This window comes from Neopelma chrysocephalum, unplaced genomic scaffold (genome assembly GCF_003984885.1).
Source record: "Neopelma chrysocephalum unplaced genomic scaffold, ASM398488v2 Primary Assembly neopelma1_23b, whole genome shotgun sequence".
NCBI lineage: Eukaryota > Metazoa > Chordata > Aves > Passeriformes > Pipridae > Neopelma > Neopelma chrysocephalum.
Window position 1 is genome coordinate 2,491,151 of NW_020897692.1, and position 25,916 is coordinate 2,517,066.

General features: G+C 37.5%; 1 protein-coding gene across 7 annotated transcripts in view; it reads right to left on the minus strand.

Annotated features, from left to right (window-relative positions):
* The window catches only part of KLHL32 (kelch like family member 32), a 119,375-nt gene that overhangs the window by 18,505 nt on the left and 74,954 nt on the right, over nt 1–25,916 (minus strand). For 3 of the 7 annotated variants that reach the window (XM_027694767.1, XM_027694764.1, XM_027694786.1), the window contains 3 exons: nt 21,643–21,753; nt 20,102–20,317; nt 253–979 (listed from right to left, as the gene is read on the minus strand). In XM_027694767.1, coding sequence (XP_027550568.1) covers nt 253–979; nt 20,102–20,317; nt 21,643–21,753 — 1,054 coding nt within the window. Of the gene's footprint in view, nt 1–226; nt 980–20,101; nt 20,318–21,642; nt 21,754–25,916 lie in introns of those variants that run through there. The other 4 variants (XR_003536130.1, XM_027694776.1, XM_027694810.1 and 1 more) reach the window with 4 other exon arrangements.

A 25,916-nucleotide genomic window follows, 5' to 3' on the forward strand; every position in this document is an offset into this window, starting at 1 on the left:
GTATGAATGGCAGCCATGAGATAGCACGTATGACATGCAGCTTTGAAACACAGAGAGATACTTAGGAGAAATAAAACATTGTATAGGTACGTTATGCTCCTATACTTCTAATCAGGCTTCAATTCTTTGAAATAGTCACCTCCTATGACAAAAGTTATCACGACATATAAACCATAGAAGATTTATTAGTTTAATTCAAGACAATATTTTGGTATTTTGTTAGTACCTCAAACTGTGTGAAACGTTTTCTACCTGATATCCAAAGAAGACCATCCACCACATATCCCGCATGGCATGAGAGCGATCGATCAAAGGACTGAACAAAGGTCCACTTGTTCTTCTTGGGGCAATAGCGTTCCACTGTAGGTAACACTTGACGCAATTCATTTCTGCCCCCTACGGCGTACAGGTACTCATCCACGGCTCCCAGCACAAAGTGTTCCCGACAGTTCTTCATCGGAGCTATCTCAGCCCAAGAGTTAGTGCGAGGGTCATATCGACAGACTGTTCTCACCGCACACGTGCGCCCTGTGGAGTGCTCTGCCTCTCCACCAGCTACAAAAAGAAAGTCTCCCATGACAGCAACACAGTGGTGGCTTCTCCCTACAGGCATAGGCGCTAGCTCACTCCAGTTAGCAATCCCTGCGATATGAACATTCTCCTGATCTACTGGATTGAAATATCGCAATTCTTTCACTTTACAGACTTCACGTTTTTTCCCACCAATAATGTAGAGAGTGTCTGACTGGAAGCGGGGTTTTGTCCTTGCGGTTTGCCAAACTGGCTGTGCATAGACGCTCTGGTGGTAAGCCAAGGCCTCGTTAATGAGTGCTGTCGCAGTTTCACTTGCTTGGACAAGAGGATGAGTAAGAGCCACAGTATGCAATGTATCCACATCCATAAGGCCAAAGCGGACGTACTGGAGAAGCTCATCCAGGTACTGGTAGCGGCAGTTGTGTTCCAACCACCTTACAGCCAGCTAAAAGTGCAGGGAAGGAAAGGAAAAACAAGACACCAATTATTTGTATACAATTCTGTAAAAATTTGGTCTTTTGAAAACTGCTTGCATTTTTCAAAATACATAGCTGCAAGAGCAGCTATGTATTTGCCTCAGTAGTGGTATCTATCAATCTAAAAAGCAGTTATGAAAGCCTATTGGTCAACACAAAAAGATACCTACTAAAAAGCTACCTATAGTAGTATATACAGTGTATATACAAAAGCATTTTATTGCACTAGCCCCCCTAAAGAATTTCCACAGCATTATCAGCTGACACTACTGCTATGCGAAACTCTCATCATGCAATCTGTGATGCTGTAGGAGACCATACTATCCCCCAATCAAGCTGCTGGAGTGATAATATAAACATAGGGACTATGAGATCACTGGATGCCATAGGTACACCAGAAAGAAATAAGACTAATATTAGAGGATTAGAAAGAAAAACCTTTTCTCCCCTTCATCTTTCAGCCCATTTATGACAAAATACTAAAGGAATATAACACAATACGTGCTGATTCCTCAAATATTTTTTTCTTCTTCCTTTATTTTATTCATAAAGTGGAGAAAGGTGTAAGGGGACCAAAAATTAAGCCAGGGAAGAGAGAAACACAGAAGAGGCTCTGCTAGTTTGTGGCTGACAGAAAGCAGCAGGGAAAACTCTAAAATGTCTCAGGAATTGCAGCTGGCATCAACAGCCAAAATTAGACATACCCTTTAAATCACATAAAGTGTATTGAATCCAACTGGGCCTAAAAAGAGACTAGGAAAGCCCTAAAACATTTCAGTAATTGTTGTATAAGTTATTCTGCAAAACCTCCAGTAAGGAAGATAGCTAAACTTCCTCAGGAAAACCATTCCCATGCTCTAATATCCTCTCAGACAGATTTTCCTCTTACCTCTGCAGGAGCTCTAAACCCTTCAACTAATTGCCCCCATTTTCCACATTTGGGTTTATATTCCAGAGCTCTGGGATCCCAAGAGCAACTCTTGAAATTGATTCATCCATACAGGATGAAAAGCAGTTTGCTACCTTCCTTTTCTCCTCCACCTCAGATGCATTTTAGTATGTATGTTGCAGTTTCCTCTTCACTGTTGCTTGGCTCACAGTTCTCTGTTATTGAAAGGAAACAGCCCTCTTTCTTAATGTTTGCTGTTGAAAACTGGACAAAATCTTCCTCTTAAGGCCATAGTAGTAGTGAAGAGGTTAGAAGAACCTCTTTGATTATAACAATCTATGCCATTCTTGCTTGTACATCATGATGCAAGACTGTTGGTGCACTATGATATTGCTGATTCATGTTTAAGCTTATGACTGAGTACTATTCTTTTTTTTTCTCTTTTTTTTTCTTTTTTTGCCCCTTTTTTTTCTTTTTTTTTCTGCAGAACTTCCACTAAGTGTCATGCTTTCTCTGTCATAACTGAACTCTCTACTGTTTACTTCAGGCCATTGCTCCAGTTTGTCAAGATCATTCTCAATCCTAATTGTATTTTCAAAAGTGCTTGAAGACCATTCCACCTTCTCATTTTCTGAAAACATAAACCCCATATTATTCTTTCATCCAAGTCATTATCAAAGACATTGATTAGTTCTGTGTAAGGACAGACTCCTGTACTTGATACTTCAAATCATTATGACACAGAACTTGTGTAGCAGGTGTTTCTAACTAGCTGCGTGATAAAAAAAAATTTGACTAAAACCTACTGCCCTGTACTGATCATGGGAATGTCACACTAAGGAGCTGAAAATAAAGGTTTCTGTTACTCATGACTTTCATATATGATGTATTAAATTTATTACTGCTTCTGTATTCTGGAAGAGAGGGAAGATGACAAACCAAAACCAGTTGTGGTAGAAATAGCCACTGATGGACTGTAACACACTTCTAAATTTCCTTCAGTGCAAAGGAGCCAAATATACCTCTCATCAACATATGGCAGAGACGGAAACTTCCATGTACAATAGCAGCAAACATCTGTATATTTATCAACAAAATTTATGACACCTTTACTCAGGTTTTGTTTAATCCAGACTTAGAAACCTGGTGCCTACATAGAAACTCCAAAATTCACCATGTCCATACACTAATTATAGTGCCTATGTTTTAGCTGCACTGGCAATAACAAATAGCAACTATAATCAGTATTGGCAAAATAAAGTCAAAGCCATTATAGACTTTATGATGCTGTAAGGAAAGATGTTCCAGCTTCTCTACGGAGATACCAGTAGCACTTGAAATTACAACTGTGTTTAATATGCTAACAAGTAAGCAAGCAAAAAAAAAAAAAAAAAGAAAAAAAGAGACCATCCACAATTTTGAGCTTTAAAATATTTGTATCACTGCTAAATAATTTACAAAAATAAGGAAAGGCTCCTACTCCTTCCGTCATATAGGCAAATTCTGTTTAAACTGCTAGAAGCTTCTTTTCTATTAATTTTAATGTAAGAATGTGTGAGAAAAGGAAGCTACAGCCTTGTGCCTATATCAACTTTAATAAATAATATATTTTGCCATATTCATCTTCTAAACTAAGTAAATGACAAATGTAGACCCTCAGAAGGACAGGATTTTCAAGCCAGATTAATTCTCTTATTCTAATGCCTTAACCCACAGGATTCTTCTTCAAGGTTACATTACACGATATAGCAATAGAGTGCATTCTCAAAACAGCAGAAAAGAGATGGAAAAATATGCTATGGCACAGTTGGAGTGTACATAGAAGTATACCTGCATGTCAGATAGTGATTTCATTGCTCTTCCAACACCTGCTTCCGCTTCCAGTCCAAGTCACACAGCCTCAGAGCTCAGTCCTTCCCTCCCAGCTGTTAATGGTGTACATGCCGCACACATCCCACAGCCGAAGAGGGCACAGAGGCAGTGGAAGTTAAAGCTGAATAAGAAATTTCACTCCTGTTGAAGATAACCCTGCAGGAAGTTGTTACCTAGTCTTTTGGGCTACCAGTTATCCCAGGAAGCAAGAAAGCCCATCACGCCTCTGCCTTGCCTGTTCAGCATCCCCCTGCAATCCTTCTCACGTCACTCTGCAAGGGAACGTGCCAGACCTTCACTTGACATCACAGCAAGTTTTCTAATCAGAAAAGCCAAGCTACTTTATGAGTGCAAAAAACTCGACATACTTATACTTATTAGGCTCAGGTTCACCTGGAAACTACTTTAAGTCACAAAGTCAGTGTCAGGGAAAGTTGCTGTTCACAGAGCTCTAAGAAATCAAACAGTTTTCTAAGTCTGGGCTCTGACAGGGGCCACAGGAACTCCATTAAAGTCATCTTGGTCTGCTCTTTAGCTGACGTATTCATATTGTAGCCCAATGGACTGCAAAGGAAATATGGTACTTTATATCAGCTAAGGTGTCTAATAACTGATATGAAGCCAAAAAGTGACAGTAGTGGAAAAAATTAGGGCATTGGAGTGTTGTCTTTTTGGGAGTTGGTTTGTTTGTTTGTTTTAGCAACAACAAATACAAGGAAACAAATTTTCTAAAGTTTTAAAACAATGAATTCACATTGTCTCATTAAAACAAATGGAAATCTTAATTATAACAACTTCGTGAACATTCCCATTTTAGGAGAAAAGAAAATTTTAAATATGGAAACTGAAGTGGAGAGATGTATTTTCCTGGACTGAGATCAGATATATGCAACACAAATTATCTGATTTGTACGTGGCAATCTGTTGATGATATACCGCGAAGAACCACAAATCTCTTCTTTCAAAACAAATCTCACCTGTTTCTTTAAATAAGCAAAACATTTTGGCCAGAAAAAAAAGTCAATATCTTCGTATCCTTAGCATATCGGACAGTGCTATAGATCTGATCCTATTGATTGATAAGCCAAAAAGAGTCATGAAAGCAACACAGTTATTACAGCAATCACCTTAAAGCACCACCAAGGGAACTTCAAAAAACAAAACTTGGACTTTACTAGTTAGGTCTTTGAAAACCCTGGAAATATATATTTATGTCTAAACTCACACATAATTTTGCTTTTTTTTGGATTTTATCTAACTCAGCAAGCCTCAGGTGTTCCAGACTGGAATCTCCTGTCTCATAACCACATCTCTATTGACAAGGAACAGGGATTTCCAAAGGGTTTCAATCTGGACCTCTAAAGGGTCCTAAGTCCTCCTCTCTCTCTAGAGACTACAAAGGACAAAACCCTTAGGATATTCATTTAAGCATTTTATTTAAGTAAGGTGAATGAAATTGGTCTGTATCACTCATTTAAGAAGAAAAATGTAAGAATTACTGAGGAAAAAAACCCCACAACACAACAAAACACATACACACAATTTTTCAAAGCCTTGAGTTACACACGAATATTTTTAGAAGTTAGTAACCACGCAGCACAGCCTTCAGACTCTCTGCAATTTTATCAATCAGGTACTATCTTTCAGTGGGCAGCACAGAAAACGAATGTCTCAAGCCTAGATGCAGGAAAGCCTTAAAGATAAAAATCTTTTTCTTCTTTTTATTTTGAATTTTAAATATGCATAAAAATAAGACTGTAATGAGCTGCATGTGGAACAATCAAAATTATGAGGTATTTGCATTTCTCGTGCACCTTGAGCCAAACAACTACAAAATTATGCATATGATTCTCTCAATCTGAACACAGTAAATATTAATAATCTCTGAATCAGCAATGAAATGTCTTTTGCCCCTGAACCCTGAAGAGACTTTCCAACTCAAAAAGTTGTAGTACAGTGACTGAGAGACCACATTTACAAAGCACTGAGCTGAGGCATGTGGGTGTAGCCTGTGAAAACAAAGCTGTGCCATCCCCCACCCTCTTTACACAGAGACATTTTAAAATTACCTGTTTGTCAGTTTTACAAATGTGTGTCTACGTAAGCAGCCCCCAGTGCGGCGCTGCATTAGCAAGTAGGCATGCTTTCATTTGCTCATTCTGATTTTACAATTAGAATTAAAACATTTGCTCTGTTCAGGGTGAGCTGATAAACAGGGATTTTAAAATTTCCTTTTTTTTTTTAATGTGAAAAATGAAAGAAAAACGTTCCTCTAGATGTATTATGCCTTTGGGCTCCATGTGAGGGAAGGGAAAAAAGACAGAGAAAGCTACTGTGAAGGTCACAGAGTGAAAGAACTTCCTCAGGGCACAGAATAAATTAAATCCCAAGGAAAAAATAAAATGTGATTTCCAGAGTGTGAGGCACAAACTCAAAATGACAATGATTGACAGCCAAACTATATCCGTGCAATATCGAAGACTGCACGTTCTCATTTACCTCAGTGTAGCCAGCAAGCGCCCATTAAACATCCGTCTGATGCCCAAATTAACCTTCTTGGCAAACTGAAAGAGGCACAAACTATCATAATCAACCTTTCATTATCACAGCAGCCTCTAGTTAAAGGGTCAGAATAATTGTGCCATCAGAGCCCTGATTGTTTTCAATCAACAGACGACTGGAGTGACAGCTCAGTGATGGAGTAGTTTGATGAAACCGCACCAGGCCTAATCAGAGCAGATGAAAGGAAGGCATGATTGGTGCAAATGAACAGTCGTGCCTCTCTTTTTCATTTACAATCTGAAATTACTCTTAAATTTACAGGGTTTTTTCTCCCTTATGAGTACCTCTGAAAGAATGTTTGACTTATTATGGGTTCTGACAGTGCAGAGTTATAAAACACAGGTAGGGTTTTCAGCCCAGGCTTTAAGTGGGTATTCAGCATAATTTTAACAAATTCACTCTTGAAAAGCACAAAATGACTAAAGACTTCCAGTGACCTAACCTTTCAGTGCTGTTTGATTAGCAGAACAATTTATCACAGCTCACATTCTTCATGATAAGAGAAGATTAAAAAAAATGGGCAAAGATCTCTTGCAAACGTTTTCTCTTAGCTGATATATTTATTGCATTATTGCTCTCCTATTCTCTCTCTCACACACACAAAAGAAAAAAAATAAAGAACACTGCATTAATAACCCTTTTCCTCTTTGAATGAATAATAGAATCTAAGCAAAGGTTTGTTTGGAGATGAAAGCAGAGACCAATTATTATGCCACTGACAGCATCAATATTTAGTTTTCTGGTGGGTTGGGTTGTTCATTCCCACATTCTAAAGGATGGAAAATTAATCAATCCCACCAGGTGTTCCTTACCTTACTCATCAGCATAGATTCAGAGTGTCTCACAAATGAATGGGGGGCGGGGGGGGGGGAAAGGGAGGGAAAAAATTTTGGGGCTGCTTAGGCAAAATTTGGAAAGAATGAAAGATTCAAGTTTCCTGCACCTCCTCAGATAGTTCATTTCCTCTCCCAGACTTGCACTGCTCCAGCCACATGGCTTCCCATCCTCACAATTCTGCTGTAATGAAAGTGAGGTCAAAAAGAATTAAACTGAATAGTACCTCTCAAATAAGCAAGTATTTCAAGTGGTGAGTGGTAAATCTTTTGTTCTGTGATCCTGGTCATCATCAGATGTTCTCTAGTTTGTCAAGCATCACAAAATGCATGCCAATGTTCAGGTCAGCATACTAAAACAAAAAAGCAGCTTAGAAGCCAAGATTAAGATTTGCCTGAAGGGGGAGTCAATAGAGAAGTTTGATCCAAACACCAATGGCTCTTAAGAAATTTTATGTTGTATACCTCTTCTCACAGGACAGAATGCAAGTTTTTCTTCGTTAAAAGTTTGGGGCCATAAACAGAACATTCATCTAAGTGGAAGACACAGAAGTGTCCTCAGTGGAAGAAGCTGTGAGCAGACTTGCACATCCTTGCTGACACAGAGGATGCCATTTAGAATTATTGAAGTCTACTGTTAATGTAAGTAAATTGAAAGGCTTTCTGGTCCTTTTTATTTGTATAGTTAGAGAAGTCTTGCTACCCTCAGAAAGCATGAAGGCTTCAAGCCAGCCCAATTAAGATTTATTAGCTCCAAGTCCCAGGCAAAAGAAGCACAACCAAAGTTGCTCAGTCTTCCACTGATTTGGCAAGTACTTCCCCCTCAGTGCTTCCACTTGGCTGACAGCTGAGTTTCACTTTCCTTCCATTTCAAATATTAAATATTTTCCAAATATAAAGACACTGTTTATGAAATATATAGATATATCTACGCATATATCTATATGTTTAGTGAACTCTTGGGAATGAACCCAAAACATTCCTAACACACCAGTGAGGAAGGGAAGTAACAGTTTGGGAAGCTGCCAACACGTGCTTTCTTGGATGCAGCAAAAAGAAGACTCAGAAGCAAACGTTTCTTTACATAAATACCAATGTCTCACATTCAGATTTCCCCATCACAAGGGATCACAGCACATATTCAAAGATCCTGTTGTTCTGCTATTTGTCCTCAACTCCTACTCAGCCAATCCCACACTAGTTCTAGATCCTTGCTTCAGCAGTGGCACTGGCATTGTGTACAGGAGGGCCCCTGAAGTGTCTTCCCAAGCTGAAGACTGAGATCCCAGCTGTCAGGAAAGACAAAATATGCATCCTTCCAGACTCAAACATAATCACTACCATGCAGTCAGACTCTTAGCTTCACAGACGGACAGGGTTTGGAGGACTGAGGGACTGGCTCAGGCAATAAGGAGGGAAGCCAAATATAAATGAGTTATGACTTCAGGAAATATATGGCCCCAAAGGAAGATTAGAGAAGACCAAGGTTCATTATATCTGGAGGGTGAAAGCACTTTTTAGTGTATGTCCTCCTGACCTGTGATCAGTCTCTGAAAAAGCTGCAGTGGATTTGTCCAGAATACTACTTAGGGAAGCTCTTGGTTGGAGTTGGCTGCTTTGAGACCTGTGTGATGTCAAGACAACCTGCAACTTTCAGAACATGAGCCCTGCTGTCTGTAAGCCACTTTGCAAGAGGCAGAAATTTGATTTCGATCTTTCAGCTGAAAAACACTGCAGCAAGCAGAGTTATTGGCTGAAGTCTAGCACCAAAAGTGATTTATTTCATGATATTATACTGTGATTAAAGCAGAGGTACATAATGCAGCTGTATAAATAAAGAAAAATTATAAAAATAAGTGGCATTAAAGTGAATCGCAAGGTATTTAAAATACTTCTCAATTTTTCTCAAGTGCTGATAAGATCCATCTTTTTAAAGCATTTAAGCTGAAAAGCAACCATCACCAGTTGCCCGATTTCCTCGCAAGGCTGCCAGACAAAAATATTGTCCTGTACAGTCTTTCAATTGGTGCAAGGAGGATACACAACCTACAAATTTTTGGCAGATTTCTTAGTCATAATTAAACAGCTCCACTGGTAACTATTTTAATACCTGTACTTCCATCTCAGAAATTTGCATTAAATATTTATGCACAACATCCTTGTGAGGAAGAGAGGAATTCTTCATCCAAAGACAAAATCTCTACCAACCAAGTAGAGTCCCTTGCATTCTCAGTCCAGTGATTTACTGCAAGTTTCCTTCTTCCCTGGTTCTATATAATTATAATGGCCTTCTCAAAAGGGACATTATTTTATCAAAAAAGTTTGTGAGAGAGACAGTGTTAGTTCAATTTTTTATGTATGTGTTTCTTATGAAACACATAGAAAAAACTGCCAGTTTAATAATAACAGTTAATAGAATGGATGCTTTTCAGAATTGTATTCACTTCTTTTCACATTTTTTCTATTTCTTACATTTACTGGCAATGAGACTAGGAAGAAGTCCACCTGGAAGATATTGACTAAACTCAATAAAGATATTTTCCACTTTTTAAACTTACAATAAAACAACCATGACCAAAAAATCAGCTTTACAAAAGGCTAGTCAAACTACATTAATATATAAAATGATATACGGTAAGGAAGAGTTGCTATAAAAGAAAAACTGAACTTCTCATCTACTGGAGCTCAAAGTGAAGTAAGGTACAGACAGAAGGTAAACTCTCAGCTGTTGTAAATTATCACAGCTCATGGACGCTTGCCATTTTACACCTTCTGGGGAATCTGAACTTCAAAATTATATAGCATTTTCCTTCCAAGTATCTCAAAGCAATTTATAAGCAGTAAAACTCAAGCTTCTCTGAGAGAAGTGTACATTTCAACCACTTTCACAAAGCAGGAACTAAGAGAGAGAAAAACTAAGTGGCTTAATCAAAATCTTCTGTCCCCTCAAGATGTCCAACTGAGTCTCTTTACTCCACTACAAAAATCCTTTGGTGCTCCATACCACAGAGCAAAGTCTGGTGAGATGCAGGTATTGGAAATTGAGGATAAAACAGTTCCCTAAATATCATCTGTCAAAAGTACCTGAGGCATTTTTTCAGCTCTAAAGTACATCTCCATACAAGCAATAAAACTGCATTTTTTTCTTAACTTTGGAGCAGCAAAGACAAAACTATCCCATAGTGTGCTTCAAGTCCACTCTTGTGCAACCAGGTCCTCAAACCACGAAGGAGTTTCCTCTAGAGTCATTTGGAGCTTCTCTATAAAGGCAGACCTACAAATGCACTTCTTGCACCTAACTTGTTTCACTATGATAGAAGTAGCAAGCAAGGCCCAGTGTAACTCCTAGCAATGACACTCCATACTTAGAGGTGTGTGTTTAATGTATGAGCTTGTGTGAAGCTCCTATTGCAACAGACTTTACAGCTACCCCACTACTCACAACCACTCTATTTTCCTGTGCACTGCAATGACTGTCACAGCTGGGAGCGTACAGAAATAAAATGAGTGAGCTGGGACTGATCACACTGGAAAGGCTCAACTTACTCTTGCAGTCAAGGTAAATTTTGTTTTAACAAGATCATCAAAAAAGGAATTTGTGCAGGATGACAAAGCAAAGCAAATAAAACAAGCAAAGCAAAGCAATAAACCAAATTCAAAATATGGCCTCCAGAAACACAATCTTGCTTTTTCCAGAGACACAATCTCACTTTTTTCTTTGAAACAAGTCCAGCCATAGATCGTTAGAAACTAAAAGGAAGCCTCCCCATCATAAACATTCCTAAAATGTAGATTCATAGGTCCCTAAAACCTGACTCTCCTTTAATAATTGGATCAAATGGCAAGAAGCTCCGAGGTAAAAACTTCTTGCCATCCATTTTCTAATTCATCACAAAATGCACAAGTTTGGACCCTCCATCATTTGTTATGATGGTAGAACCAGCATTGCTAGGTGCTTTATAGCTGGTAAGTTTTTCTGAAGCTGCAAAGAATAGAAGCTTATCTCTTCATAAACACATCTGTCTAACTAGGGCTCTTAACTGTGATTTTATTTCAGTTTAAGCAGATCAGGGTTTATTACAGCATTTATCTTTTCTGGAACAGGGTAAGGACAGAGCACATGGGAGGTGGAAAAGTATCTTCCTCCCAGGAGCCATCATTTCAAAATCTAGACTCGCTCTTTTTTATTTTTAGAGGAAACATTCAGTCTGACATCAAATGCATTGAAACTTTACATAGCCACATTTAGCATTAAAATAAGTTGCTGGTACATAATTATAAGTGGAAAAGACAATTTTTCACCATCTAATACACATTGTTTTTATTGCTATTCCTCTCTTGTTACTTTTACTTCTGAAATGTATTTTACAAGTGTAGTGGTTCACTATGGAGACAGGAACCTACAAGCTTTCATCAGTAAAAGTTGTTAGAAAATGAAATAGGCACAAAATCAACAAAATTCTATAAAAATGCAATTCAGCTCTGTGAAAATTAGTCTAAATGGTTCTTGAATGTAAAAAGATTCCTATTCCTTTCTTTCCTATTGTTAGGGTATAATTTTCTAGGGATTTAATAGACAAATCCAACAAATCACATAAAAATGTATCATTTTCTATAATAATCTTTATAACAGCTATACAGGACTTGTATGTCATTAATACCTTTGGTCACACACAAAAACGTACTCCAAAGTATATGCTCTTCTTAGTTGGTTTATAAATATGCAGGCTCTCAACACACTGTGTTACTACAAAACCACCGAAGTCAAATTTTCCAGCTGAAATCACAGAACGGTTTGGGTTGGAAGGGACCTCAAAGGTCATTAGCTCCAACCTCCTGCTGTGGGCAGAGTCCATTACACCAGGTTGCTCAAAGCCTCATCCAATCTGGCCTTGAACACTTCAAGGGATGGGGCATCCACAATTTCTCTGGGCAACCTGTTCCAGTGCTTCACCACTCTCACAGTACCGAATTTTTTCCAAATATCTAATCCAAACCTACCCTCTTTCAGTTTAAAACCATTGCCTCCTGTCCTATCACTATGTGCCCTTGTAAAAAGTCCCACTCCAGCTCTCTTGTAGGCTCCCTTTAGGTACTGAAAGGCTGCCATAAGGTCTTTCTGAAGCCTTCTCTTCTCCAGGCTGAACAAACCCCACTCTCTCAATCAATTTATTGACTTTCATTTAATTCCCACATGATGGGCTTCAGATTAATGCAGGTATCATTTTATCAACTTATCTTTCTCATAAAAGCTATTTCTTTTAAAAAATAAGTCACACACTTAGAACCACATTTGTAAATGCATTTTAGATCCCAAATGTATCTAATGAATTAAGAACATCAGAGCTTCCCTGCTACAAGATTAACACAAACATAAATTTATTATTTAAACTGACTAAATAATATTGGAAGCAAACAAACACCTGCAACTGCCAAAAGCTGAACCTCATAAAATGCACACCTCTACTGTTTCAAATAAACATTAAAATAGGCTCCACCCTAAAGGAGCACTTTGAAAGCTTTTCAGCACAGATTTTCACTTCAGAGACTGTGATCTTTCGATCTGTCATTACTATCCCACATAGATCTGTAACTTGGAAGCCACTTCACAGTAAGGCTTCTTAAGATCTTTTTGACAAATGTATTTGTTGTAATTTCTTCCATTTCTCCCTGGCACGAGGGAGTCCAAGGTGATCAAGGGAGTATAAGGAACCCTTTGTCCTAAGGCAATGAAACCCCCAGCCGTGCAGCTCACTTGCACATCTGGAAGCTGCCAAGGTTGGCAGAGATGGCGTAAGCAAAGAGATGCAGGAGCGTCACTGCTTTTCTATCTCCTTGCCTCCTCAACCTCCTGCAGCCACTAGTGTCCTGGTCCTGGAGCAGAAGTGATAGCACAGGACAACAGCTAATCAGAGCTCAGCAGTCCTGCTGAACTAATCCACTTATTAGCAGGTCTAGACATATGAGTGCAACTTTACTACATCTGCCTTGGCACAATTACTTTCGGTGCTCAACCCCAAAACTAGATTCTAAATATCTTAACATATTGATGACAATTTGTATGATTTCAGAAAACCTGGAAATTCAACTTTCTTTCTTTCTTTTCTCTTCTTTGGCTTTGTAGTTACAAATAGAAGTAATGCTTCTACCAGCTCCCAAAGGAAAACTTGTTGAAATATGAAGCTTGGAATTCTCACAAGAGTTTCTAATTTTCTATCATTTTCCACAAGCTTAAGTCAACTGGTAACAGTGTTAAACAGTTTTACTAGGAGTTTGAAAGAGTAGAGATTACGAACATTTATATCTCTGAATGGAAGACATTAATTAAGGTAGAAACAACAGACTGCCTCATTTGAGCATCTGTGGTATCTGTGGGTTGTAGACTTCATGTTATTTTCTTTAACTTAAAAATTAAAGTAATTTATATTTTCAACCACACCTGGCTTTCATAATAGCCTCAGCAATCTTTTTTTATATAACCATATACATGTATACTAATACAATTATACTTCAGTTAATCTCCAATAGATCAGAGCCACAAAGAGCATAACAGTCAACACAAACCCCACCATAACAGACAAATTCAAACACAGAATGTAATAACATGGAAGAAGTCTTGCTGCGTGTACACCTTGGTGTTCTTCTTTGGCTTTCTAAATCAAAATGCACATCCATTGCTTAGCTGAAGAAGTGACCTAAATTCAAGAGCTGTGGGCACAGCAGCCTTTCTAAATACTGGTGTGATATTCTGTGCACTTCTGAAGGTAATCTGGGATAAATAAGGTGAGGCAGTATTACTGTAGGACAGTGAAACAAAAGTACTGCTCTTCAGTAATTCTCTACTGCTCACAGCAATAGCAGCAAAATAATCAAGTTTTGTGATTGGAACCGACATGTATCAAAAAGAAAATTAGAAGAACACACAATTGTTCCTAACATAAACCCAGTTTTAATAGAGAAAATTCCTTTCTATACTGCTATACTTGATAAATAACAATAACAATATTAGCTAACATTAGAAAAATAGGAGGCAGAAACTTTTAAAAGCTCAGAACAAAAGCATATGTAAAGTTCACAAAACTTTACTGTCGAGGACAAGATTAAGAGCCCATTAGAATTAAGCTAAGGCATAAAAAGGGGCAAGGTGTTTCATAAAATAAGGGGACAGCGCCAACGGGGGCGGCATTTATTTTCCTTGTAAGCCAAAATGCCATTTTGGCATATTACAAATGATGCAGAAATTGTATCAGGAAAATAGTGCATGCCCTGAGCACATCAGCAGGACAGTGTGAGGTTCCGCTGCTTGATCCACATATCCTGCATGAACCCTGTCTAGTCCACAGTTCCAGTGGAAACTGACCTCCTTGAAGACCCTAGGCCACAACTACCACCTTGGCCTATATATAATAGATGTCCTACCAAAAATATTGCACATGCAACATTAATCCCACACAGTCTGGAGATACTGTAAGGAATCAGGGAAGATACCTATGTTTATGAGGATTAGCCTTAGGAAAAGGAAATGTACATCCTATCATAGGTTATGTTTTCCCACTACTTTGAGGGTAACTATGTGATTTTGCTTGCAGCTAGTCACGATATACACAGTGCAACAGTGGATACTGGGATTCACAGGTGGCTCTCTGGTGCTTTTATGTAGACTACTCACGAAAAGGGTACAAAAAAGGAGGTGAAAGAACTGTAAAACATGCATGGGCAATATGTTCATTTTCCCATGTAGCCTCACCAATTCACCTCAGTCTTGATATGCATCAAACTCCTTTTTTCTCTCCTATGTCTCACTTGATGAGAGGTTGACAGCTACATTTTAGTGTGGTGGTTTTCTGCTTTGGGTAAATACTCACTACAAACGAGCATTAGACCAGACATTATTTCACTTATTGCCCAAGAGAGCACTTAAGCTTATTTCTTGAACAGTGAAAGGCTAATACACTGCTTAAACATAAGATTGACTACTGAGATGCTTTCCTTCACTTGCTATTTTATGTCATTACTTGTTTTGCACTAAAACTTTAATTCACATTTAGCAAGGCAATTAGGCCACATTTCATCAAAACATACATCTATCCCTGAGAAAAATTATTTTTGCTCTCTCCATATTAAAAATTGCTCTGCAATACCAAAAGATAGACAGAAAAAAAAATCAAGTACTGCACTGAAGGAATGGTAAGCTTGTACTGGAACATGACAACCCACTTTAGAAACTGCTGTTCTGCATAGGTAAATGTGAGCATTACTGGGGATGAATAGATGATGTCTTTGGGCCTTTCTGCCACAATGCGTACACTGCAAAATATCCTACAGCAGGATTTCTGCTGAATACTTTTGGCTCTCCACAAATGTCACCAGGAAATTCAAAATGGAGCTCAAGTGTAAAAAAAGGCAGCTGAAAATAGGGCACTTTGCTCTCCCTTAGAAGAGGATAAACATGACTGTATTAAGAAAACTGGATTTGTACATTTTTTTACATATATAAAAGAGATGTTAACAACTCATATTGACCTATAACACTGTAGCCTTCCTGTAATTTATTTTTCTATTTATTCAAGCAAAGACAATTCTCTAATATAGAGACCAAACACTGGTTTTGGACATCACATCTGAAGGAATAAAAAGAATAACTAGTGCTACACTTTCATATGTGGAACATGTACTTCATGAACTCAAGTTCAGAATCTACACACAAAGAAGTTAACAGGGCTAGAACGTCTTAGGAGACTAGCCCTGGAAAAGACACAACAAAGTTGCATGCTTTCTAGCTGAATAAACCACTCATGTAGTTTTATTTACCAATTTTTCCTAGATTCCTTGCTTATCAGTTGATTACCAAGAAACCAAGATGCATGGCAAAGTAAAAAGAAAAACCAAAACCAAGAAAAAACTTCTAACCTTGGCTTCAGAAGTACTGAAAAATACTAAAATTGGTCTGCTTTTAATGTTAGCTGTTGAAAAACTATATATATCTTTAAACCACCTACTTAAACAGCAGCAGAGATGGAAGAAACTAATCTATACTGATCTCACATTAAGATTTATTTCCAAATGTGATTTGGGAGTTCACCTTGGATGAAAGGCAGTATTTAATGCAATACCACCAATGCTGACCACTGTGCTGTGGGGAGACAGAATGATCCAGTAGATATTTCTATATGTAACTGTTAGTATGATCTTGGAAATACGAATATTTAAGCCTTGTGACACTGAATTTTCTAATAAAAAGCATAAGGCATAACTGTATTATAACTAAGGCTGACATTAGTTTTTTTCATAAATGTTGGGCTTGCTTTCTATTTGCTAAGGTTCCAAGAACAAGCCCTCTACTGCTATATTTCTCCAACACGTTCCATCTTACAGGGTTGGTTACTTTTTCAATTATCAAGAGAAAGAATTCACCTGCTTCCTTAAAGTAGAGCCAATGAGCCTTTCTTATAATGGCTAATTATGAAAATACTCACTTTTCACTTCAAGATAAACTACACATTTATGTCCTTGTCAGGACTGCTTCCTGTGGAAAAAAAAGTGCTGCACAGATCATGATGAAGAAGAAAAATACTAAAAAATTAGTTTCTTTTCCTCCAACTTCTTCAGGATTCTTCCTTGGTTTCTTTCATCTTTTTTTTATTTAATTCTTTCTTACAAAACAAATCTTATGTCAACTAATGATCATTATTACTGGCTTAGCCTACCTAAAAAACCCCTAATGATGGAAGCTAGTAAATTTCTCCAATTTCACAGCCTACACAGGCTTTCTGGTGGGCTTTTTGTTGTTTATTTGTTTTAAGAAATACATCATTATAGTCCTTGTCTATTGTCTCCACTTAAAATAAGACACTTACATGAAGCCAAAGAGTCTGAAAAATTAACAGGAATTACTGTAGTATTCTACATAAATCCATATCCTAGCACACTGCCATTACTATTACTGTTTAGCTTTCTCAAACTTGATCTGTTCACAGTTGTATTTCACCATATTCACTAAAATCGTCCAATTGTGAATTGGTAGTCTAACAAAAACCCAAAATGTGACAGATAAGAACTGCAGTCACTTCAGTTTAAATCATGTTCAAGCATCATTCTGTGTACACATTTTGATACATTAAAATAACTGCCTTAATCTTTATGTGCATTAGGATCAAATCACCCAGTGGACATTGGGAATTCCAACTAGTGTAAATAACTGTGCTCTGCAGACAGTGGCACCCTTTTCAAAGGTTCTCTCAGGGAAACTTTAATTTGTGCTTAGGGCTTCGTGGCAGCCTACTAGCAAAGGTGCCTTGGGGACATGCTGAATTAATATCACCATAACGTGCAGGCATGTATGTGCAGGAGGCCACAATAGTCACAGGTAAGACAAATCAAATGGTAGCATCCCCCCATCAGCTTTTCTATTATCTCCCCCACTTTGTGCCAATTTCTTCCAGCTTCCCCAACACCTCTTGCTTTGCTGTTCTTCCTTAAGACATGGGATGGGGATTTGTCAAAGTCAATGAGCACTTTATTACAGTGAGAGTGCTCAGTAATGAACAATTCAGCAATTTAATGAGATTCTGTAGATCTGTCTCCAGCCTATCCATCAAGTTTCACTTCTATAAAGCACCCTGACACTAATCCTCTGGCATGCCCAATCTTCACCCTGGGCTGAATATTAGATTCTTCCATGGTATATTGCATTACCACTATAACCTTAGCAAAAATGATGAACTTAACTACACTTGAGGCAATATAGCTGGTCTGATTTGATTTTCTTCTATTAGGTTGACTATGAGGGAATTACTTATTTACTAAGATAAAGCAAAAAACCAGTTTATTATTTCCTTCTGAATGCCCAAATTGGTAAATATTTATATGCGTCTTTTAATTCATTCTGGAGACCTGGAATACTTATAAATATATTTTTTTCCTGGTTGCACAGACTGAATTAAAAAGACCCATGGACGTTTTGCCTGCAGCAGAAAACTAGTTTAAAAAAATTCTTCAGAACAGCATTAGTAACCTTTAGAGAGGCAATTACGATAACATTTAAATGGACAGTGTGGAGTTTGTTGTCACTCAGAAAGCAGCATATTACCTATAAGTATCTCTCCCCAGTATGACCCTGCAACAGAAACAGAGCCTTTGTCATGTTTGCCTCACGAAGTGCTCATTGACTGGAGTGCACACAATTAAGAAAATTATTTCTGAGTCTTTCTGCAGGACAGGACAGGACAGTGACACAAGATTTAAAAACTCCTGATGCCTAAAATGGAAGAAAAAGGCATCACTCCCACTTCCCAAATGTCATTACAGCAGGTTACAGACAGCATATTACTCTGGATGCGGTTGCTCACTACTGAGCTAGCATGAAGTTGTACTTGCATGGCTTTCTGCAGCAACTTTTCTAGCAAAAGTATACCCAAGCATGTAGCTAGGGGATTTCACTGACCCTGCAGAGAAATGATGTTAAAACCCTATCAGCCAACCAGACATCTCTATGAATAAGACTGTGCATAAAGGGAATGTGGGCTAGGACTGCAGAGTACTGTACTGTGCCTAGAACACCTCAACCAATCCCAACCCATCATCATGTGTAGTGTGTTGCAGGTTCTGTTGTACAGGTATCTTCCAAGGATTAAGACAGGAAAAAGTCTAACTTCATATTAGTATTTGCAGAAAATATCATCTTTGTAAAATACTACATAATCTAAAGGCTCAAAATTTTGGAAACAAATATGCCAGTTATTAGCCTGAAGGGTTACGTTACATCTACATACTGGTTTTGTGGTTTGAAGAGCTTAAATTGAAAATTTTATTCTTTTAAGAATAAATATTTTGTCCCTATATGATGTTATTAATCCACAGAACATGAACTGACCTTCAGATAAAAACACATTTTACACTTAGAGAAAATGATGGCATACAAATGTAATTATTTCCTTGGAATAATCCAAAATGTAAGTAGATAAATAATACGCATTGAAATATAAATCAGTTTTCTGACTCACAGTCTTCTCTGCTGGATCAATATAACCTGCTTCCTAAAAAGAGTGCACAGGTTTCTTTCAAGCAAGTTATATTCTACCTTGAAATACAATGGAATACTTTCCTCTATAAAACATGACAATAAAAAGGAAACAGAGAGAAGTCTTCGGGTAACCAATATTATGGAGATTGACTTCCACTGTATCATGAATTACAATTTTTAAAGACATATGATGGGAATGTTTCCAAGGATAGATTTTGGTTTAGTTTTTGTTTTTCTCTGAAGAGGTTTTTTTTTCTATTAGGTTTTCCCCCAAGACACACACTTAAGGTCACAACATAAGGCTTTTATCTTCTTAATATTCTATGGGTAGCAATCTGGCTATTTTCTAGATCCAGCTTTTTTAAAGGAAGTGATCGCCACCTCCAGCTTTTTGCCACAAACCTTTCACTGAAGCTTCCACTCATCTCTTAGCAGAGCTGCCTGTGTGATGATTCTCTAATTTGCTTCCGGCAAAGTCAGCTGTGGTGGCTCAAACAATTTAAATGACTATTGACGTTACACAGCTAAATGTGACTGATGTGAATGGGACAGACTGCAGAAGCAGGTTTGCCACCAGACTTGTAGCACTAGCCTCATCAGAGGCAATGATAATTGAGTTGCATGCATCAGCCATGTCTTCCCACCAACGAAATTCGATCTGGAAGGAAATCTCGGGCTATATTTAAGTAGCACAAGTTAAGCAGTATGACAAATTTCTCTTTCAAACAAAGTAATTGCATTAACACAACACAACATTTTTGGAACTTCATTTAGAAATTTCCCTCAGTTGTTATTCACAGTTTTTGCTCAAGTGCTTATTCTCCCTCGAGATTGCTCCAGGGTTTCAAAACAACAGATTACTGCTATGGTTTATAGAGTATCACACATTCTGGTTGTTCACCAATCTCCTTACCTGCCAGATCTGTTCTTCACTGAGTGAAGTGAGTCTATCGCTTTTAAAAACCTCTCGAAGAAGACAGTATGGGAGTGCCAGAACTTCTTCAGGATGACTCTTCAGTAGCTCAGAGAGATGTTTTACTAGGAAGCCAATGACTGCATTCTCCAACAAAGTGAGGTTGAAGAGGTCTGCAAGCTTATACAGGTCCAAGTAATTAAAACTATTTAATTCCTAAATGGACGAAGCAAACAAAACACATCTCAGAAAAACAAACAAACAAACACAAAACAGAGAATAATAACCCCCACAGGTCTCAGATAATGAGAAAAGGTTATTCTTTCGGAGCTGTGGAGAAGGAAGGCAATATAACTTGGAATTAATTAACACACCCTCATTCAAAATGTATGTGTAAATGCTACCAGTGCATATGCTAATACATATGATAGTACTAATTTATATTGCAACTTCTAAGGTTATATGTGCATAAAGCATCTGTGAGAAATACGGATTAGCACATACTGTAATAAACCAGTATGATTTACACTGTATGACAAGAGCTCACAGGACCTAACAAGTGCATTTAAAAAATGTATTTGTAAACTACAATGATTTGTTACAAAGCAGTTGTTTGTTCATTATTTATTGTTTTGATTGAGCTAGAGCACCTGTGTAGTACAACTTTTAGTTCCATGAAACCTCACAAAATACAAGATGCTTAGTTACATCTTATTACATATGAATTTTTCTTCAATGAAAAAATTAACCCTTTTTTTTTTCTCCAACCACTGACATCAACCTGTAGTAGATGTTGGTCTCCTGCTTTTTCTCCCCCTCCTTCTAGCAGCTGAAAATTTGAAGAGACAAAAGCTACAGTAACTCAAGGCAGTAAGATTTTTCCATCCTGCTAGCAGATGACCTATATTTACAGGCTAACATTTTTAACTTGGCATCCCTCATAAATTCGACATAAATCTGGACAACTAACTACTGCTGTTCTAGACCATACTGCTCTCTTCAGGAGAGAGGCCAAGAAGTCACTTGTATTATACAAAAGTACTCAGTGCATCTGGGAAATAAGCATGTTTACTCGTTTTCTCTGTTCTTGCTGTACGCTCACACTTCTCTTTCTCTCTCCTCCACAATCCTGGTTTTCATCTTTCAATTTCCTGCATTGCTCCCTATCAGGTGCCTTCTCTTTGACCAGCCCCATGTGTGAAAATGACAAGAAGTCTCGTCAGTTTCACTTTGCTGGTTAGTTAACATAGGGACTAGAGCAAGGAAGAGAAACAGACTAAATTAAGTCAATTTCACTTTCACTGCTCTGCTGGATGGAATGGCAGCACCAAATGAAACTGACAAGAAATCTTGTAAATGTCAAATGAGCTGCACGGCTGGCAGATAGAGCAGAGCAACAGGGAAGATGGGAAAGTGCGAAGAGGGGTTTTTTGGAATGTTTTATGGACTACATCTTGAACGTGTGAATTGGGTGCCTGTCCCAATGACTGTGGAGCTGTTTATGCATATGCAATGGAGAGTGGAGAAAGAATTTTTTTTACCTGCTTAGAGGAGTCTGTACTGGAGGAAATGAAATCAAATTCCTGTGCAGGTTCCTGCTTGTTACATAACCTCCCAGTCTGAACAGTGCACTTCTCTAGCAGAGTCCTACACTAAAGATAAATCCTGTTCATTAGCTACTTAAACAGCTGCATAGGAGTTTCACATTGCTTTCTTGGAAGAACAAAGAAAAGTTCTTTACATTGCCAGAACAAGCACTAACAGCCATCATCCCAAAAGCCACAGATATTCTAGTGTCAGCTCCTCTTCACACTAACAGAGGAGGTAGGGATAAATCTGCAGTTGCAGAAAGAAAGAGAAAGGAATGAATTTTACATGAGAAGTATCTGGTCTGTATGCTTGCTCGGTGACTTAATATCCTCAGATCACAGATGGTACCTCACAACACCACTTCTGTTACAGCTATGCAGTGGTGGCAACAACACATAAGAGTCTAATCAAAGTAAACATCACAGTATTTGACAAGCAAGAACCATAGTTCATTGTCCCCGGGTTTGAAAAACTTTCTTTTCAAAGCACTTTGATTGAATTAAAGCCAAATGCCAGAAAGAAATTTAGAAGAGCTCAGTGTGTATTTATTGAGCTTTTTTGTAGTCAATGGCTGTATCTGGGGAGCATAAAAGTAAATAAATAAATAAATAAATGCATGAATGAATGAATAAATAATCAAGCATGGTGACCTGAGGATCAACAGCCCAACTAAAATAAACGCCTGATCAAACCCCAATAAGTGTCAGTGGAGAAGGAGAAGTGGCTTTTAGAGGGCTTCAGAAGAGGACAATACTATGGATAACATAATAAGATCTTTCCTCATTAGAGAGAAACAGCAATGAGACACACAAATGCAGTCTTCCCCTGAAAAGTCTTCACATTTTCAGTGAAATCTGAATGACACTGGTAAGCCTTCATTTTTGGTTTGGCTATTTTTCATGGTCATCCAAACTCCCCTATGCCCTCAGATCAACACCAGCTGAAGTTGTTTTTATGAAGGCTGCCTTACAATTGAAGATACTTACGGATGGATAAATAAAATCTCACCAGTTATTTATTTACTATACTATATGTTATAACTTATTTCAGATGCTTATTTATGTATGCATGTTTATTTATTTATTATGGATGTTATTTGTTTACTTATTTTTATTGTGAAGTTTGAGATGATTTTTGATGCTTCACTTAACATAATATGCTAGTGACCTACTGGACTTACAGTTTACTGCTTGATGAATACTGCAAGTATGTTTTGTTAAAACTGGTCTTGGCCTGGAATCAGAAACATTTCATTTTTGGTTTTGTAAGGTTAGAGTTGATCTGCAGGTTTGTATTTCACAGACAAAGAGTCAAATAGTGCTTTAGCTTTTACAAATGATAATTATCAGATTGTCATAACACTATTCAAATCAAGATTATACAGTACTGTACATTACTGTCTCTGTGATGATACTAGAGGGTAAAAATGTCACACTGAGATTGCTCAGTGTACAACCTAGATCAGATAATTTTGCCCTTTATAAGTAGTAAGACTTTCAGAAATAGGCTAAAATGCAGTAGTTAAGTTAGTAGCAAGAAAAATGCACCTTACTTTCTAGCTTTAATAAAATCCCACAGGAAGGATCAAAGCAATTATTGCCAGCTGAGTCTGATTTGAATAGACTTTTCACACTAAACACTTAATTGAATTTAAAACTTTGATAAATGATGAAATAGGTTACTAAACAGGAAATTTAGGTGTGGTCATGAGTAAGAGTACTGGCAGTCTCTGTTTTCACAGATTTTATTATATTGTGCCAAAAGAGCAACCTTAAAATTTTAAAGTAGTGTGTAGCTTTCTTCCGGTACTGTATTACAGTATGTTCTTTAAAAACATGCAATACAAAACAGGCTTATGTCAATTCTTGAACTTCTCAATCTCTCTTTTTATAAACTTTTAAGTATATGCCACTTATCTTTTCTGAACCGAAGGACAAAATATGAACACAAGCAGAACTGTCACTAAGAGCTGAAGAGAATTAGGGAAAGGTAGCGATACTATCTCTGCTAATATGATGTACGTTACACTGCTGAAACACGCTCAGACTAAGAAAATATGTATAAAATTATATACAGCACTTACAACTGAAGTTGAAATTGTTCTGAAATATCACAGTAAACTCAAACAATTTAGTAAACTGGCCAAATTATTTATCAGTATGTACTGCTAAAATAAGAACTACCTTTGATCCTATGCATCCTACTTAGTGCACATCCCTCCACTGAAGTAAGGGAATCCACTGTTCCACACTACTGGTCTTCTGATTCAGTAATATCAACCTTTAGATGCCAAACCAATTTAACAATGAGCTGACATTTAAAACCCTCATAAAAGAAAATCTGTTTTCCAAACAAACATAATCTGAAAGATGACAATATTAAATATTCAAAATAAATTATGTGACATTGTCCATATTTTAATGCAGAGGTGTATTTTAATACAGAGATATGATAAACTGCCAAACAGGAAAAATAGATATAAACATTGTGTTTAAATTACTTCCAAATCCGTCTTTATTCATTTGTATTTTAAAGAATAATTGCCTTGCACAAGCCAAAGAAAAGGATATAACAGATTGATAAATTAGAGTTAATCATAACCAAGTACACAGCAGACTACAATATACCTCTATTCCTCTGCTCCGTGTTATAAATAGCAGAAAAAGCACAAGGAGAACTAAGGGGAAAGAATGCATTTCTTTATGACCTTATTTGAAAGATAAACTCCTTGGGGAAATACAATTTATTCAGATTATCAAGACCCTGCTGTGCAAATCTACAGTCTGGGAGCACGCTATGGAGATCAAACAATATTTACTTTATTCTGTTGGGTATAAAAGCTTTTAATGAATGCATAATTAAGACGGAAAAAGTATATACAGCTTTAGAATTCCACTGCCAAGCCAAGCCATTAATATCGAAAGTATCGTACCCAGTTGTAACTCCACCTGCTTCCTATTTAGATTACAACACTGTTATAAATCAAGGTATTAAATGACTAGCCCAGCTGCTGTAGCAGAGAAGAGCTGCATGGCGACACTACTTCCCCTTTTCCTAAAAGGAGTTCAGCCTCTTTAAAGCAAAAAGACCCCAGATGTGAGGTCTATGGGACAGGGACATGGTTATTCAAAATCCTTAAACAGCACCTAGCACAACAGGTCTTGACCCTACGCCCTCCAGGTTCTCTGCTACATTAAATACTCTGAACCAGCTCCACCATTCAGAATAGAACCTTGACAAAAATCATAGCAAAGATGGACTCTAAACAGATAAGGCATAGTAACAAAATGAAAAATTGTAGTGACAAAAATACACTTGCCTGACAACAAAAGCAATCAACACAATTTTAAGAGAAAAGAAATACCATTCTATTGGTTCTAGCTCTCCCTTTCTATATCAAAGCTTTTAATTCTGCAAAACCCCACACATTGATCAAAGAACTAACAGAACATGAACACACTCAACAGCACAGCAACAGACAGGCATGTTTCATAATAAGCAGAAGTACAAAAAGTGTATTTTGGATCTTATTTGAAATTTCCCTCCATCAAACACTAAAGCCATCCAGTTGAGCCATGAAGGGCATTTTGCTGAAGCGTGGTTGCAGTGGAACAGCTGGGTCAGAATTTTTCAATGTATAGAACTGATTCCATTTATTATAAGTGCAGATTGCAGATGCATTTATAGGCACAGGAAAGGATGACTTTCTAACTGATTCATTTTATAAAATAATTTTTCTGGCAATTACACTTTCTGTAATTATTTCTTTTGTTTTCTTCTTTGATCACGAAAAATTTATTTGCATCCTTGCTGCTATTTCAAAGTAGGTCTAGAGGTAAGTAAAAACCAACAATATCAAAATATATCAGTCCTATTATTTTCCCTCTACTCTGTGAGAACTCATTTCCCTTCTCACTTAGTGTTTCTCTATGTCTGCTTGGTTTTCTGGTTCAACCCTGCTGGCTGGTGCTAGTGAGAATCCTCTTTGAAGGCACAAAGGAGGCCTGTGAGCTTCACACGAACAGCAGAAAGACATGACATTCTCAGATTGCTCATTTGATGACACAAATGTGTGGTCTTCAAAAAACAAACATGCCATATGCAGATCCTCTAAAGTAAAACCAAAAAAGCAAACATTTTCTAGAATCTCAGCCAGATTAATCTACATTATTAAATAGTACAAATATTTTCAATTGGCAATCCAGTCAAATATTTTAAGTGACTC